Raw genomic sequence first — 14970 nt, forward strand, 5'->3', positions numbered from 1 at the left:
AAACAGAAATTCAAGCTTGGATTTACAGAGAACATCCCTGTTTTCAGGAGTGCTGCTCAGCTGTTACTGTCTGGGAGTGTGTCTTTTCACAAATAGATCTATTTACCTTTTTGTTGGTTATTTTGTTTCATTTTGTTTTCCATATTGGAAAGCAGTATTATGCAGTATCCCTTATATTGAGAATCCTCAGCACCCACCTTGTACCTGCCCACTCACCTCTCTTGTCTTATTTTCTTCTCTTTCTTACCCTCACTATCTTCCCAGGCTCTTTCAGTACAGTGTTTCTAAATCACTGAAGCAATTCATTACACTCTTTGTTTTGGGATGGGATTCTTAAGTAATTAGACATTCTTAAGCTATTTTTGTTGTTGTTGTTAATAGACCTCTATAAGGGACATTTACCTCTCCTGCTCCCCTCCTCCCTTATCTGCACCTTAGTATGCAGCATCACTAGTTTAGCTTAATAGCTTTTAAAAAGCAGAACAATATAATCTTATTGTATACATAATATAATTTAGAGAGAGTACACAACAGTCAGAGAGCTGAGTGTGTGAGAGTGTGTGTGTAAGATCACATCTCTGTGGGGAGTAATAGATTTACAGCAGAGTGGGCTGTGTTTTGAGTAAATTAATCATTAGAAACAGAGTTTTCAGCACAGGACTCATGCATAATTCACTCAGGATTTCTGTTATATTTACACTCACCTAATAGTTGAGACAAGCAATATAGGAGTTATGAGTTGTTTGCCTTGACTGTGTGGTGTTCCTTCATCTGCATTGATGTTCATGACATTGTTTCTTCCCTCTGGTTTGACAATAATTTTTAATTTTTTAACACAAAAATAACAGCTAATACTCAGCAGGCAGCAAATATAATCAGAATAGCCTTGTTTGCTTTTGTGCTTTCCCAGCCCAGGCATTGCTGTTAGTTACATCTTCTTTATGCTGAATAGTTTATGGGAATGTTGTCTGAGTGGATCGTTGGGAGAGATGTCCTGGTGCAATAAAAGCAATCATCCACTAAATCATCTAGAAATCCCTGGCTTGGGAATGTGTTTGGGCTCTGTGGGCAGTGACCACAAAGTAGTGTGTGCCCACTACCACTTTGTAGTACCAGGAAGGGTCTGAGCCTGCTCAGGGGTGGGCACTCAATTTTGGAAAAGCCACCCACTGCTGACTAGAAGCCAAAGGTTCTTGCAGACATGGCCACAGTCATTTTTTTGCCAACCACAGAAGGATAAAATTCCCAAAAAAGAGAGAAAACCCAGTCCTTCAGAAAGTGAGCTGCCTTAGTGAGAGCCATTGTATCCCACAGCTCCTGGAGAGGACAGGTGTAACATGAGATGAGCACAACAGCAGAGCAGCCCTGGGAAGGTGATGTGGAATATGAGACTTAGTGTGATGTGCCAGATAATATGTGTAACAAAATTCAGTGGATGGAAATTGAAGCTAAAAAAATTAATAATAAAATGTGTTTGCCCACTGAGACTAAGTAATCATTTGAAAAAATTGCTCTTTGATGCTTAAATTAGGGCTGGAAGCCTTCCTGGGTGGTGTGCTATAGAACAAACAAATTATGGAGCTACTGCAGGGAAAATCTTGTTGAACTTGGGGCAGGAGGTCAGAGTGTGCACATAATCCCTCTTGGCTTTAAAAATCTATAAATCTGTGGCACGCTGCCTAGGTGGTGATAGGCACTTGATAAATTAGGTTTATTGTGTGTTTTCCCACCTGCAGGTTTCCTCCTGCCTCCCTCCCTGGGGCTGCTCCTGCTCCATTCCAGGCAGGACACAAATCTAGAACTTGCCTTTGGACTTGGCAAACCAAGTTGTAATTCTTGGGCTTCCCAAGAAAGGCTGCAAATTCACCCACCTCTTTCTGTGCATTAGGGGCTGAGGCATACGATTCATTTAGCTTTATGCAGTTTGGAAGGTAATTGTTTAAGGTAGGAATAGAGTTTTTGTTTATAGAACTGGGAATTAATATTCTCATGCTGTAAGTTTTTAATATATTTTTAAAACTTGTAGAGTAATAGATGGGTGCTTTTTCTTGTAATAAAATGAAATATTGGAACAAATATACACTGAGGCAAGCTTTAACTCTTCCAGGTTGTAAATGTCTATTGTTTAATAGTATCTACTTCATAGCATATATTCCATTCCATTTCTGTGATAAATTTGGTGAGCTCCCAGTTGCTGCTAAATTATATATGGATACCTGATAAATGTACATCTTATTAGCTGAAACACATCCCTAAGATAAGCAAGTTAGTTTGGATTTTTATTGTTAATTGAATTTTTTCAGCAGAGGCAACTGAAGGATGTTCATGAATTTGCATGAAGTTAAACATCTGCTCCTCTTAGCAGGAACTGAACCAGGGTTTCACTTAACCTGTAAATTCAACTCAGGAATAAAGCAGGTACTCAGCCTTTGAGGGGCTTGGTTGTGTGTGAAGGAGGCAGGCAGGTGATGCTGTGAGGGAACAGGATGTAATTAGCAGCATTGCCTTAATGTGACATCTGTGGTGTGTGGCTCCCTCTGTGCACAGAGATGGTCTTCAGTGATGTTTGGAGGCAGCAGAACGCTCCCTGTGTCATTTTCAGGTGTTACAGGAATGCTGCAGTGGGGTTATGTGCAGTGCAATTGCTGCAGAACACAGCCTGGCAGTTTATAGGAAGCTTTCTCTGAATGATCTGAAGTTAAGTGGTTGTTATCACTGATGTTTATATATTAAGATTTGGGTTACTTTCTCTTCATCCTAAATTGGTTTGCTCAGACCTTGCATAGAATCATGAAATCATTAAGGTCAGAAAAGACTTCCAAGATCAGAAAGTCCAGCCTTCAGCCAGATATCCCCATTACCACTGTCCCATTGCAAAGTGCTTCATCTGCTCATTGTCTGAACTCTTCCAGGGATGATGACTCTGCCTCTTCCCTGAGCACCCTCTTCCAAGGTTTAACCACTCTTTCAATGGAGAATTTTTTCCTGATATCCAACCTGTAGTATTTACAGCCTATAAAAATCAGAGTTGGGAAGATTCAAAACTCACAGAAATCTCTAAATTGGAAGAAATTGTCAATTCCAAAAAGATTTCTTGATGTTCTCCTCCTGCAGCTGCACTTTCTCAGAGGAGTCTGTCTATGTAAATTGTTGAGAAAAGCAGTTATTTTCTTCTTTCCAACCACACAGGAAAATTGGGAGGAAAGTCCAGCCAAACTCTCCATGCATGTGCAGAAACAAGCAATTAAAGGAAGAGGAAGATAGATAGAAAGAGACAGGTAAAAAATTTGCATGGCAGAATGGGGATTTGCAAGGAGACCCCTGAAGAACTGAAGTCATCTTTAATTTCCCTGTCCCCATGTAAACTTGTTCTGTGGAGTCAAGCAGGCTGTAATGCAGCAGATCATTGGGGTAAGGAGTTCACATAATGTCTCACTCAGGTTCAGCTGTCTGATCTTTTGGGACCACATTTCCACTGTTCAGCCAACACTTTCATTTTGTATGTAGGAAAATAGGCTGGTGCTGATGAGGAATTTTGCCATAAATGGCACAAGAATTAAAGAGCCACACTCAGAAATAAATTCATAGCATTTTAGCTTAGTCATTTTCTGATCCTTCTAACAATGCCAGCTAAAACCTGAGTGAAACACAGGAAAGGGCTGCTTTGAAAACAGGACTTTTCTCCAACCCCTTAATTTTGTCTAGAAATGTTATTTTCAATAACTATATCTTTTTTGCCCTATAGATATGGATGAGAAAACAAATCTTAGTGCTCTCATCTCCTGCACTGAATTTCTTCCTGGAGCTTGAAAACTGCCACAGGAACAGCTGAAAATAGTCAGCATGGTCTGAGAGGATCTGTCAAATAAATTGACACCTCCAGTGCCTCCTGCCTCAGAAATGACACTCTTCAGCCTGCTCCAAACTGCTCTTTATTGCCACATATGGTGGTGCTGAAGGGCTGCCTAGAGAATTAGTGCCACTGGAGTTCCCCCTTCAGTGGTGGGTTATTTGTACTGGGCTGTTACCATCCTCCCCCACGGGGACAGGAGCAGGAGCACTGTCCTGCCTTGGTGGGTGGATTTCAGGCAGGTGATGCTGAGATCCAGGAGCCAAACAGGGCTGGCAGCTCTGTGTTGTTATGTCCTATCTCACCTGCAGGGATCACACCACACTGAGTCTGACCCTGTGCTGGGAGTGGCGGCACAGTTTCAGATTTTCAAGGGCTAAGAGCATATGGACTGGGTACTTCTGCTCCAGCTGTGTGGAGATGCCACTCAGGGGAAACTTCTGGAGAGTTTTTGAAGGGTCACAAGAAGTTTGAGCCTCTTTGGATGCCTTGTGATGTGTTTCTTGGTAATCAAACACTCTTAGCCTGGATGCTAATGGCTGCACAGCTTCTCTCATGGATTTTAGGCAGAGCTACAGGTGCCCCCTGCCATTCTTGCAGCCCGTGTAGTTTTGCTGAGAAATAGCTCAGGAGCCAGGGGGACTCAAATCCCCTAAAGACTCCTGTGTGTGTTGAGGCTCACATCTGCTGTCAGGTGATCTGCACACCAAGGTCTCAGGGACTGGTGCTCTGTAGGTGTTATCAGATCATTTTTGATATTTAAAGAAGTGCTGACATTTCGAGTAATCATTGTATTGTAGGGCACCTTGCACAGTAATATTTCACTGGGAGATTCGTTTCCCCATCAAAGGAAGCTCTTTGCTTCCTCAGTTTATTTTTATTTTGTACCCTGCATTCCTTTGAAGGACACTTTCATCTCCAGCCTTGCTGTTCCTCTGTTATCTGCTTTTACTCAGAACTGGGTTGAAGATTACTGTGGGATCCAAGTGTAAAAACCTGCAGCAATTCACAGAAACCAGGAGTAAAATTTTTAAAGAGGACAATTATTGAGGGAGCTGGATTAATGATCTGTCATCACAATTTAGCTACATTCACCACTGACCTTTCACAGGAAGGATGCTCTTGATAAATGTAGATCATTACTGAGTTCTGACATAAAAACATAATGGCATTCTGTGTTCCTTGGCAGGCTGATCAATATTTTATCTGCCAAAGCATGCAGAAGTGCTAAACAGGATGAATTACGTGGCTGCAGCAAAACAGAGCAAGAAGCAGCATTGCTTGGAGCAGAGCATGTAAATTTGACAGTTATTTGCCACATTTTAGCAATCACACATTAAAATGCTGGATTTTTCTTTTACTCTTCTTCTGTCTTATTGTTTTTCTATTTTTTTTTAAATTCAAACAGTTCTAGGCTTCACTGGGTTTGAAAATGCTCTAAACTGATAAGAAGGGCTTGTTTCATTGGAGACCTTCCCCAGCACGAAAAGGGAAATAATGGACTACAATTGAAGAATCAGTTTAGGGCATGGCAGAATAGCAATTTTAGCTCATGCAGAATTTGTGTGGGTGTCTCTGTGTGTGTTGGCTCCCAGCTGAGTGGTGGGGATGGTGCCTGAGTGCACACAGGGGGTCAGCTGTCAGTACCACACAGCACCTGGAACATGTGTGGGGGCATTTCTGATGTTCAGAAACAGGGCAGGGAAGGAATGCTTCAAAACCCCTCTCTGAAGAGCAGTGGTGGTCAGCTGAAATCACAGAATCACAAAATCCTGAGTTAAGAGGAGCCCACAGGGACCATCAGGTGCAGCTCCTGGCCCTGCACAGGATAACCCCAGCAGTGTCACCATTGTCCCAATGCTACCTGGGCTCTGTCAGCCTTGGTGCTGTGTCCTTTCCCTGGGGAGCTGTTCCTGTGTGCAAACACCCTCTGGGGGAAGAACCTTTTCCTAACATCCAGCCTAAACCTCCCAACACAGCTTGCAATTGTGAGCAGAATCCAAGTCCCTGGGAAGCTCTAACAAGGAAACCAAGCTGAGAGACATCCATTAGCAAGACCTACCAAGGAGAGCAGCCTGAGATGAGATAAACTGCTAATGATGAGTTTGTGTTGCAAAGGAAACTGCTGAGGGCAGTCAGCAGTGAGAGAGGAGAGTGAGGATAAGTGAGAGGGCACACAGACAGCTTTTCTGACATTCTTTTTGCTTAACAGTCAGATTTGTAATACCTGGAAGAACAGAACCAGAGGTGGCAGAAGCTTAAAGAGACAGTATTTAGTAGATAAAGTTGGTAGATGCTTGGCACAGTGTAAGAAGATTACAGATGTCAGGACAGCAGGAGAGAGTGAGAGGAAAGGAGGGGAAATACAGAGCTTGCTCTCCAAGATGTATAAACCAGCTCAGTGTCAGCAGTCTCTAAGGAACTTAGGTTAAAAGATGCAATAATAATGCTTAGTAAATAAGGGGAAGGATCTTTGCTGCAGGAGAATCTTGCTGTCTTTGGTATTGACTTTCCAGATGTTTTGAGTAGCCTGAATGTGTCTCCTCCATAACTTGGCTGAGCAGGCAATGTCTTTTCTAGGACATCCATGTCTGGTTACTCAAGTGCCTTATTTTGTTTGAAATAAATAGCATTAGGTCTGGGTTGCGCAGCAGCACATCAGCTCAGACATCCCAAGCACAGATAATTTGGACAGACTTAGTGTAAAGTTATAATTTCAGGTCAGAGAACTTCAAATGACCTGGAGAAGTTTTCCCTCTGATCTTCCACTACAGTAAGAATAAGTATATAAATGATACATTTATATGCATATATATATATTACAGTTGTAGTGCATTTCTCTATCGATCTGTTAGTTCAGTCAAAGGAGCAAATTATCAATCTCACACCCTGGGACAGAACTTTATTGCTTTTACTTGTGTGCTGCTGAACAGCTCAGCACTGCTGGGCTCTGCCCAACTGCTTCTGTGTCACTGCAACCCTCAGATGTCTGGGATGTCAGGGAAAATGTGCAAAGGTGTGAGACCCAGGCAGTCTGGCACATCCCCACTCTGGAGAGAGGCTTGGGATCCACTTCCAGCAGAGCTGGAGAGTGTGATTTTCTCCAGAAGGAAGTAAAGGTATTGATTTGACAGGGGCTAGAAGCACCTTCTGACTTTCTGCCTGCAGCATATGTTAGCAACATGTGAAACTGGACTTATTTTTTAAATAAGAGACATAATTGTCTTACTGCTGGTTTTCTTTGATGTGTTCACCATGGACTGGCCTTACCCTGCTGTGCAGATGGGGGTCTGCTGGATCCATGACCCTGAACATAGCAACAGTGAGATGGGAAAAAATGTACTATGAGTTTATAGCAGGATTTGGGAATTGCTGCCAGAGCTGTCACCAGCTCTGTCCTTCTGTGCTTTCTTTTATTTCACCCTTAGTGCCCATCACACTTGCCTGGAAGCTGCAGCATGGCTGTGACCCCCAAGGTAAATGGGCACATTTACCTTGGACTGGCTGGCAGCCCAGATCAGTGTGCAGTTTTTCAAGAAAAGCAGTTTTGTGGTGGCTTTGTTTTCTGAGCATGGAAGGATCCAGGAGGGTTGTAATTCAGTGAAGGAGATCACTGTCCCCTGGCTCACATGCTTGAGGGAACTGGGGGTTCAGCCTCAGAAAAGAGGCAGGGGGACTTTCTCCCTCTCTGTAACTACTTGGAAGAAAGTTGTAGCCAAGAGAGGGTCGATCTCTACTCCCAAGTAGTAGATGACAGGATGAGATGAAATGGATGAAATGTCTTCAAGTTGTACCAGGGGAGGCTTGGGTTGAGGATTAGGAAAAATTTCTTTTAGATTGACTCCATCCAGCCCAGGATCGTGGTGGAGTCCCCATCCCTACAAATGTGAAAAATCCCTGTAGATGTGACACTTGGGTTAGTGCTGAGGGAGGAAGGCTGGGAAAGCCTTGCCCAGGTAACAGCAAATAACTACAAAAAAAAAGTGCCAGCTGCTGAAAACAAACCTGGAGGGTGTAAAGTAAGAACTGCTTTGGCCTGTCCTTGTGGGGAGCACAAGGTAATTGGGTCAGCCCACCCAGGTGTCACCATTACCTTGCCTGTAGCACTGGTGGTGCTCACTAATGGAACCACAAAGCAGAAACAGAAGTGAAAGAAAATTAAATCGCTTTCCTGTCTTCATTAGCCATAGATACATTTCTGGGATTAACTTTTGATTGAAAATAAAATTCCAGCTAAGAGAAAAAATATTATTGCAGTAGCTAAAATAGTATATACAACAGAATAGCTTGACTAAATGGGTACAGTAATCAGGTTTTCTCTTAAATAAGCTAGTGATTGAATAAAGAAAATATATACTGCCTTCTCAAACTGCCAAATGACATGGTTTGGAATAAAGAAGTCAAGAATAATAAACTCATAGTAGCTGAATAGCCTTGTTTTCTCTGCAAAACAAGTCTGATCCCAAGTGGGACCCAGTGCTTTTTGGAGGTTGTTTAGAGGGAAGGAAAATTTATCAGCTGCTTAATATCCCCGAGCAGCAGGAAGCTCTCCAAACTAGATGGGACTGAGTTCAGGGCAGGGAATAAGCTTTGTCTTGCAGTTCTTGCTCATGTAGCAGGAGGGCACTGACCTGGCTGGTGAGCACATGTTCAGCCTCTGTGTCCTCTCTCACCTTCTCAGGTCATAATGCTTTTGAAGTTGTGAGCACAAAATATGAAGGGTGAAAAAAACCCCTTGACAGTAGATGGGTTTGCTATCAGAGAAGTGCCTCCCACCTGGAATTTTAATTGGGTTTCAGTTGGAGTGGGACCAAGAGGTCCAAAATGTTGCAGCTCAGCAAGAAAGGGACAGGAACATTAGTTGTCACTGTGCCAGAGTCTTCTATTATTTTTCAGAGGAATAATGTTTAGAGTCTTTGGGGAGCTGATCTGCAAGGGTACTGTCCCTTAAACTGAGGTGGGACCATCTTCTCTTAGATTTAAGATTTAATCTTAGATTTAATCCAAGAGGATGAGTCATGGGATATAAAGGAAAGGTTTGATTTAAACCCAGTATTGCAGAGATTAAGGCTTTTACATTATAGGGAAGTTACATTATAGACATAAGGACATCTGAGGGAAACAGCTGGAGGTGTTGATGCTGTTGGTGGGGTGTGGTTGGTACCCACAGAGTGTGGGACAGCTGGAGTCTGAGGCTGCTCCAGGCTCTGCCCCCAAGGCCCCTGCAAGGCACCAGCCACTGTGCTCTGCACTAAAGAAAACAGATTTGCACAGAAGGATGGCTGCCATTTCTCATTCTGCTGAGCTCTGCCAGCCAACAGATGAGCAGAAAAGGATCATAATATCTCGTACCACTTTGGCATGTGGATGCATTTCCTCGAGGAGGGGAAGAGCTGGATGCTGCAGGCACAGCATGAGCTTTCAGGGTCATGGGGGTTCAATTTGATTTCTTCAGCCAAGCCAGAGCCACTTCAGGGAGAGTGGCTTGAGGGCTTTTCCCTGGTAATAACCTTTTTCCCTGGTCAGGGACAGCACAGTGTTTATTTCAGCCTGCAGCGGGGTGATGAGAGCAGGCACCAGTGACACCACAGCTGCAGGGGCTCCCCACAGCCCTGCCCTCCTCACTGTCCAGGGGCTCCCCACAGCCCTGCACTCCTCACTGTCCTTCCTCTGGCCTTCTACCACCCCAGGCTGCCTCTGGGGGTTCCCTGAGATCAGCCCCATGTTTGACACAGGGTGGCAGTCTGAGGTACCAGCTATATCAGTGGAACTTTCTAAACATCAGCTTCCCCAGGTTTATTTTTTACTTTATGGGATAAATTTATTCATATAGAAAAGCATAGAGCCAATTTAATATTTGTTGGAGTTACAAAACTGAGTGTGGCAGTCTGTAACTGAAGCCCTGTAAAATCTGGAAGGTAACATGCTGGAGAGTATCCCTGACAGCAGGATTTAGAAAATCTGCCAGCTATTACAAAAGGCAACAACCACAGGAGCTCCTCAAGTGCGGAGCTGAATATGCAGACATGTGTGCCTAGTTTTTCCTTTTAGGACCTCAGTCCTTTGAAGAGATATGGGTAAATGGAGATAGTGCAGTAATGCTGTGTTATCTCTCAGGGGACCGGTGCACAATGGCAGACTACAGCCGGCTGAAGAGCATCCTGCTGGACCTGCAGGCCCGGAGGCAGAGCCCCCCTGGCAGCCTGGCCAAGGACAGGCCAGCCCAGCAGCGATTCCTCATTGGAGAGCTCTTTAAGCACTTGGATCTCAACAGTGATGGGCACCTCAGCAGCTCTGAACTGGCTCAGGTAGGTTTATTGTTCAGTGAGAATGGAATTATGAAGTGGATTTTCATTCAAAGTGTGAATTGAATGTAACACAGCAGCACTCGGGTGGGAATGGTCATTTGTACCTGTCCAGTCAGCAGCAAGTACAGGAGGAAAGTCTAACACAGTCAGTGAGTCTCTGAGCATTGTCTCAAACATTTGAAGCTTATCTCCAAACAAAAAACATGGCAGTTTTCCAGCCCCATCCATACTTCTCAAAATAGATAATAATCCTTGCTCTGCTGACTGACATCTTCTGAAGTATTTCCAGTTAGCTGGCTTGGGGAGAATCAATTTAGATTTTTTAGGTGCATGTAAGCTAGGCAGCAATCTCTCAGTTCTTCTCCCTGCATTCTGGACTGTGCATTAGCATAGAGTAATGTGACAGCAAAGTTGGGTGTTTGTCAGCAGGTATATTGTCCTAAAATCCCTGGGCAGATGCTGCATTGTGGATTAGCAGAAATTGATAGAAAAGGTAAGAGCTTGAAAAAACTATTACTTCTAATTTCAGGCATGCTGTGCTGTTGGAATTCATCTCCTTGGTAAAGTGAATCAAACAGTCAGCCTGAGTACTCTGTGTCCTCAACTTGCTCTTTGCGCATGCAGACCTGGGAAAACAGTCCTGTAAAATATCTTTCCCTTCCATTATGTCATCCATGAGAAGAATTAGAAGCAAATGCCTTCTAATAGCCTTTGGAAACCAGTCCTATCTAGGACCTATTCCAGTTTCCAAAGCTGTTCCTTCATAGAATTATGGAATAGTTTGGGTGGGAAGGGACCTTAAAGCTGACCTCATTGCATGCCATGGGCAGGGACACCTGCCACTAGACCAGCTTGTTCAGAGTAAATTCACATTTGAGTGGCTCATCCCACTCTGCCTTCCCAGGGAACACAGAGCATGTTACAGGCACGAGCCTGCTCCTCCCTGAGCTCACTCCTCTCCAGGACAGTTTGTGCTGCATTTTAGTCCTCAGGCTGTTTACAGGATGCTTGATCCTTTCCACACAATGCGAAGTGTCAGTGTAAATTCCCTTAGATCTCAGGGCTATGAATATATGCAATATTTCCTCTGAAGGCAATGATTTTTTCATAAAGACATGGTAGCTATAAGAAAACACTTTTATCTGAATTCAAAGCCGGATTTTACATAGTGGAATCTAAGTAAAAAATATTCTGTTCTATTGTCCAATTTTTTTGCCCTTTTTACAGGAAACTTATTTTATTAGGATTTTAAAACTCTCATGGAAATAAATGGCATCCTGCAAGCAATTGTAATTGCAAAGGAGCTCAGGCAGTGCTGTAAGGTCTAAGCAATTGTTATTGCAAAGGAGCTCAGGCAGTGCTGTAAGGTCTGCCTCAAAGCTCCTCTGGGCTTTGTTTGAGAAGTGCCTGGAGCCCAGATCTCTCTCACAAGTACAAACACAGACATTGGCTACTCTTATTTTAATTCTTCTCACTGTTATCAAAATCAGGAAATGTGTCTGAACGTCTGGAGCCCACTACATTTTGATGGACCAGAGTAAGTTCAGCATCAGCCCAGCGCCCTCTCACCCAACCATTCTCCACACAATCTGGCCGCCAGCATGGCTGAGCTGACAGTGGGATCAGCTCTCAAAAGACAAAATAATACCTATTAATGCACAGTTTAGATAAACCACGAGTGCTTTTAATCCTGGGCTGAGTGTCTCTGGTCTTGAGCCCCTTGGTGGCAGCATGGCTGAGTCCCAGCCAGGCTGGGGACACATCTGTGGGCAGTTTTGGGCTCTCACAGCAGCAGGATTCACAGCTTATTTGTAGCATGCCAATTCTTTGTTTTTCTCTTTAACAAGATGATTTTTATGTGCTCTTACAAGTCCAGTTTATCCACCAGAGTTTCAATGGACATTTTTTTAGGTAATGAGCAATTTTTCATTACCCAGGTTATAGTCTTAACCGAACTATTCTTACCTCTTTCTTAGGTAGACTTGTAATTGATTTGCATTAGCTCTCTATTTTGAAGCTCTCTGCAACTTTAATTTCCCCAAAAGGTGGGAATTTCATTGCCCATGGGCAGAGCAAGCTGAGCTGATTGTGATGCAGTGAGATCTTGTTCTCTCTGACTGCTGGATGAGCTGGTGCTGTGCCTTTCCTTGGTTTTATTTAAAAGAAAAATAGTCTCTCGAGCACTATAACTTTGTCTGCAAGCAAAAAACTCAGGGCAGGTAACTTGCACTGCTGCAGTAACAAGAGATTTTTAAGACCTGGAAGTGGATTTTTAGGAGGCTCATTGCAGAGGGGTTCACCCCAAAGGAGAGTCTCTCCAGGGAGGATGGTCCTTCATGGATTCAGCACCCATCTGTGTGTTCTCCACAACAGAATTGCTTTGAGCAAAACAATGGCAGCAGTTGGCCCATCCCCTTCTATTTAGAGCTGGTTTGCCTCCTGTCTGCTGGTAGACCCTATCCAATATTTTCCCTCTGGACCCAACAGTGAAATTACCATGTAGTTTTGCAACCATGGATATGTAAGGCTATTAACAATGGTGGTAATTGGAATATTATTTCCATTTAAATCTTTAATGTATTTTAAAGTCAGATTCATAAATCTGCTAAGTGTGTCACAGCTGAAGTGTTTTCCACTGTTTTTTTCCCTGACATTAAATCAAAAGGACTAGTAAAAACTTGTCAGTCTTATGAAAAGTTAATCAATTTTCTATACAAAGGGTAGACAAAGGGAAATTTCCATCTTTAGAGGATTGATTTTGGAAGTTATGGTTGATCTCACTTTTATTGAATATTTTTTACTTGCCAGGTGAAGGGTCATCTTTTTAGCATTATTACTTTAAATTGCTTCAACATAATGGGTCAAGACTAGAATAGTAAATAAAAGAATCCTTGGCCTACAGGAAAAAGCTTTCCTGTCTGGAAGATGCAACAGTTCAGCAGTTTTCTTCATGTTCTGCAATAAATTCAGAGAACCCAAATGCTGAAAAAACAAAAGAAGAAAACTCTCAGGGGTTGGAAAAGCACATCAGTGTTGAGTACACCATCCACTGTTGCCTGTAATAGTCCTAAAATCAGGGCATACTATTTTGTCCTTACAGAGGAGAAAGGAGAAACAGGCTTTCCTTTTTCCCTGTTGAATGTTTAATTTTCAGTCTGTTTTCAAAACAAAAATATATTTCTGCGCTGCTGGTAAAGGAAGGGGCTCTTCAATCCATGGTCCATGAAGTGCTGCAGGAATACAAATATCTTGTTAGAAAGCAAATATATAATGTTAGATATGATAATCTGTCTCTTATCTATGTCCCCAAAGGTCCTTTCATGGAAAATCTGCAGGTGAGCCAGGCCAGCAGTGTGTAGCATTGCATTCTGTGTAAGGTCACCTGTTCTCTTTGCTGCAGTCGATGAAGAAGGAGGACCTGGAGGGTGATTTACTGGGCTGTACACTTGAAGACCTTCTCCAGTTTGATGATTACAACAACGATGGCCACCTGACCCTGCAGGAGCTCTACACAGCCTTCCGTGAGTCCCTGCTTTGCTCTCTCCTGGCTTTTGAAGCATGGCAATACCTGTGAGGGCACTGTTGTCTTCCTAGACAGGGTCAGCCAAGATGATGCCTTTTTTGTCTTTATTGCCATGAAAACACTTTGCAAGGCTTGTTTCCAAGGTGTCTGTTCTCCACAGCGTGGAGCAGGAGGTTGGTACAGGTGTGTCAGGTTTATTTTCTTCTGTTTTGTTGTGCTTCTTGGTGATGGCAAGGGAGAGATGGTGGCCTGGCCAAGGTCTGTAGACCTGAGTACATGGTTTGATTAACCCTAAAGAAACAAGATGGAAACCTGTCCAAAGGCCCTGTGATAATATGAGTTAGTTTGCTGTGGGGAAGGTATTTACTGAATATTTTGCCTGGGAATTGTGTTTTCTAAATGTGTTTCCATGTTAATGAGTGTGTTAGTTTGCAATCCTAATACAAATCTCAGCATCCTGTGCAAGGATCTGGGAATCACAAAGCTGCTTAAACAGTGGGATATAATAAATATTTCTGTTATCCCATTTATCTTTATAAATAATTCTTGCTTTAAGGTAAGCATTTTTTAAAGTCCTTCCCTGGAAAAGGCCCACACTGTCTCCTTCATCTGCATGATAGAAAGTTTTGTTGTTGTCTGTTCCTTTGGGATACTAAAGAAAAAGGGAAATGGGCAGGGTTATTTATTAATCAGGATAGTGAGCTACAGAGAACTTGGGTGTGGTTAAGACATTGTGGCTAAAACTGAAGCAGGATTCTGCTGAGTGCAGGGAAAGGGCCAATAACAATCTGGTTACCTCTTAAGCAGGATTCCTTTCTTAAGAGGGTGATGTCTGTTTTCTTGATCTACAGTTTTTAATTAAAAAAAATAATTTAGATAATAATCACAGAATGGTTTGAGTGGAAAGAGACTTAAAGATTATTAAGTTCCATCCCCTGCCATGGACAAGGACACCTGGCACTTGACCAGGTCACTCCAAGCCCCGTCCAACCTGCCCTTGGACACTTCCAGGGATGGGGCAGCCACAGCTGCTCTGGGCACCCTGTGCCAGGGCCTCCCCACACTCAAAGGGAGGGATTTCTTCATAAAATATCCAGTCTAGCCCTGCCCTCTGTCAGTTTGAACCCATTCCCCCTTGCCCTGTCATACCATGCCCTTCTCAAAAGTCCGTCTTCAGGTCTCCAGTAGGCAGCCTTCAAATATTGGAAGGTATTTAAAGTGCTTTAAGATTAGCCCCAGTTTTCACCATGGACCTGTTTGAACCCCACAGGCATTTAATTCAACACAGC

The 14970-nt window shown here is 43.2% G+C and overlaps 1 protein-coding gene across 5 annotated transcripts in view; it reads left to right on the forward strand.

Moving 5' to 3' along the window:
• The window catches only part of FSTL4 (follistatin like 4), a 330553-nt gene that overhangs the window by 221761 nt on the left and 93822 nt on the right, over positions 1 to 14970 (forward strand). For all 5 annotated transcript variants that reach the window (XM_074551962.1, XM_074551961.1, XM_074551964.1 and 2 more), the window contains exons 5-6: positions 9968 to 10158; positions 13559 to 13679. In XM_074551962.1, coding sequence (XP_074408063.1) covers positions 9968 to 10158; positions 13559 to 13679 — 312 coding nt within the window. The remainder of the gene's footprint in view (positions 1 to 9967; positions 10159 to 13558; positions 13680 to 14970) is intronic.

This window comes from Zonotrichia albicollis, chromosome 15 (assembly GCF_047830755.1).
Source record: "Zonotrichia albicollis isolate bZonAlb1 chromosome 15, bZonAlb1.hap1, whole genome shotgun sequence".
NCBI classification, from domain to species: Eukaryota; Metazoa; Chordata; class Aves; order Passeriformes; family Passerellidae; genus Zonotrichia; species Zonotrichia albicollis.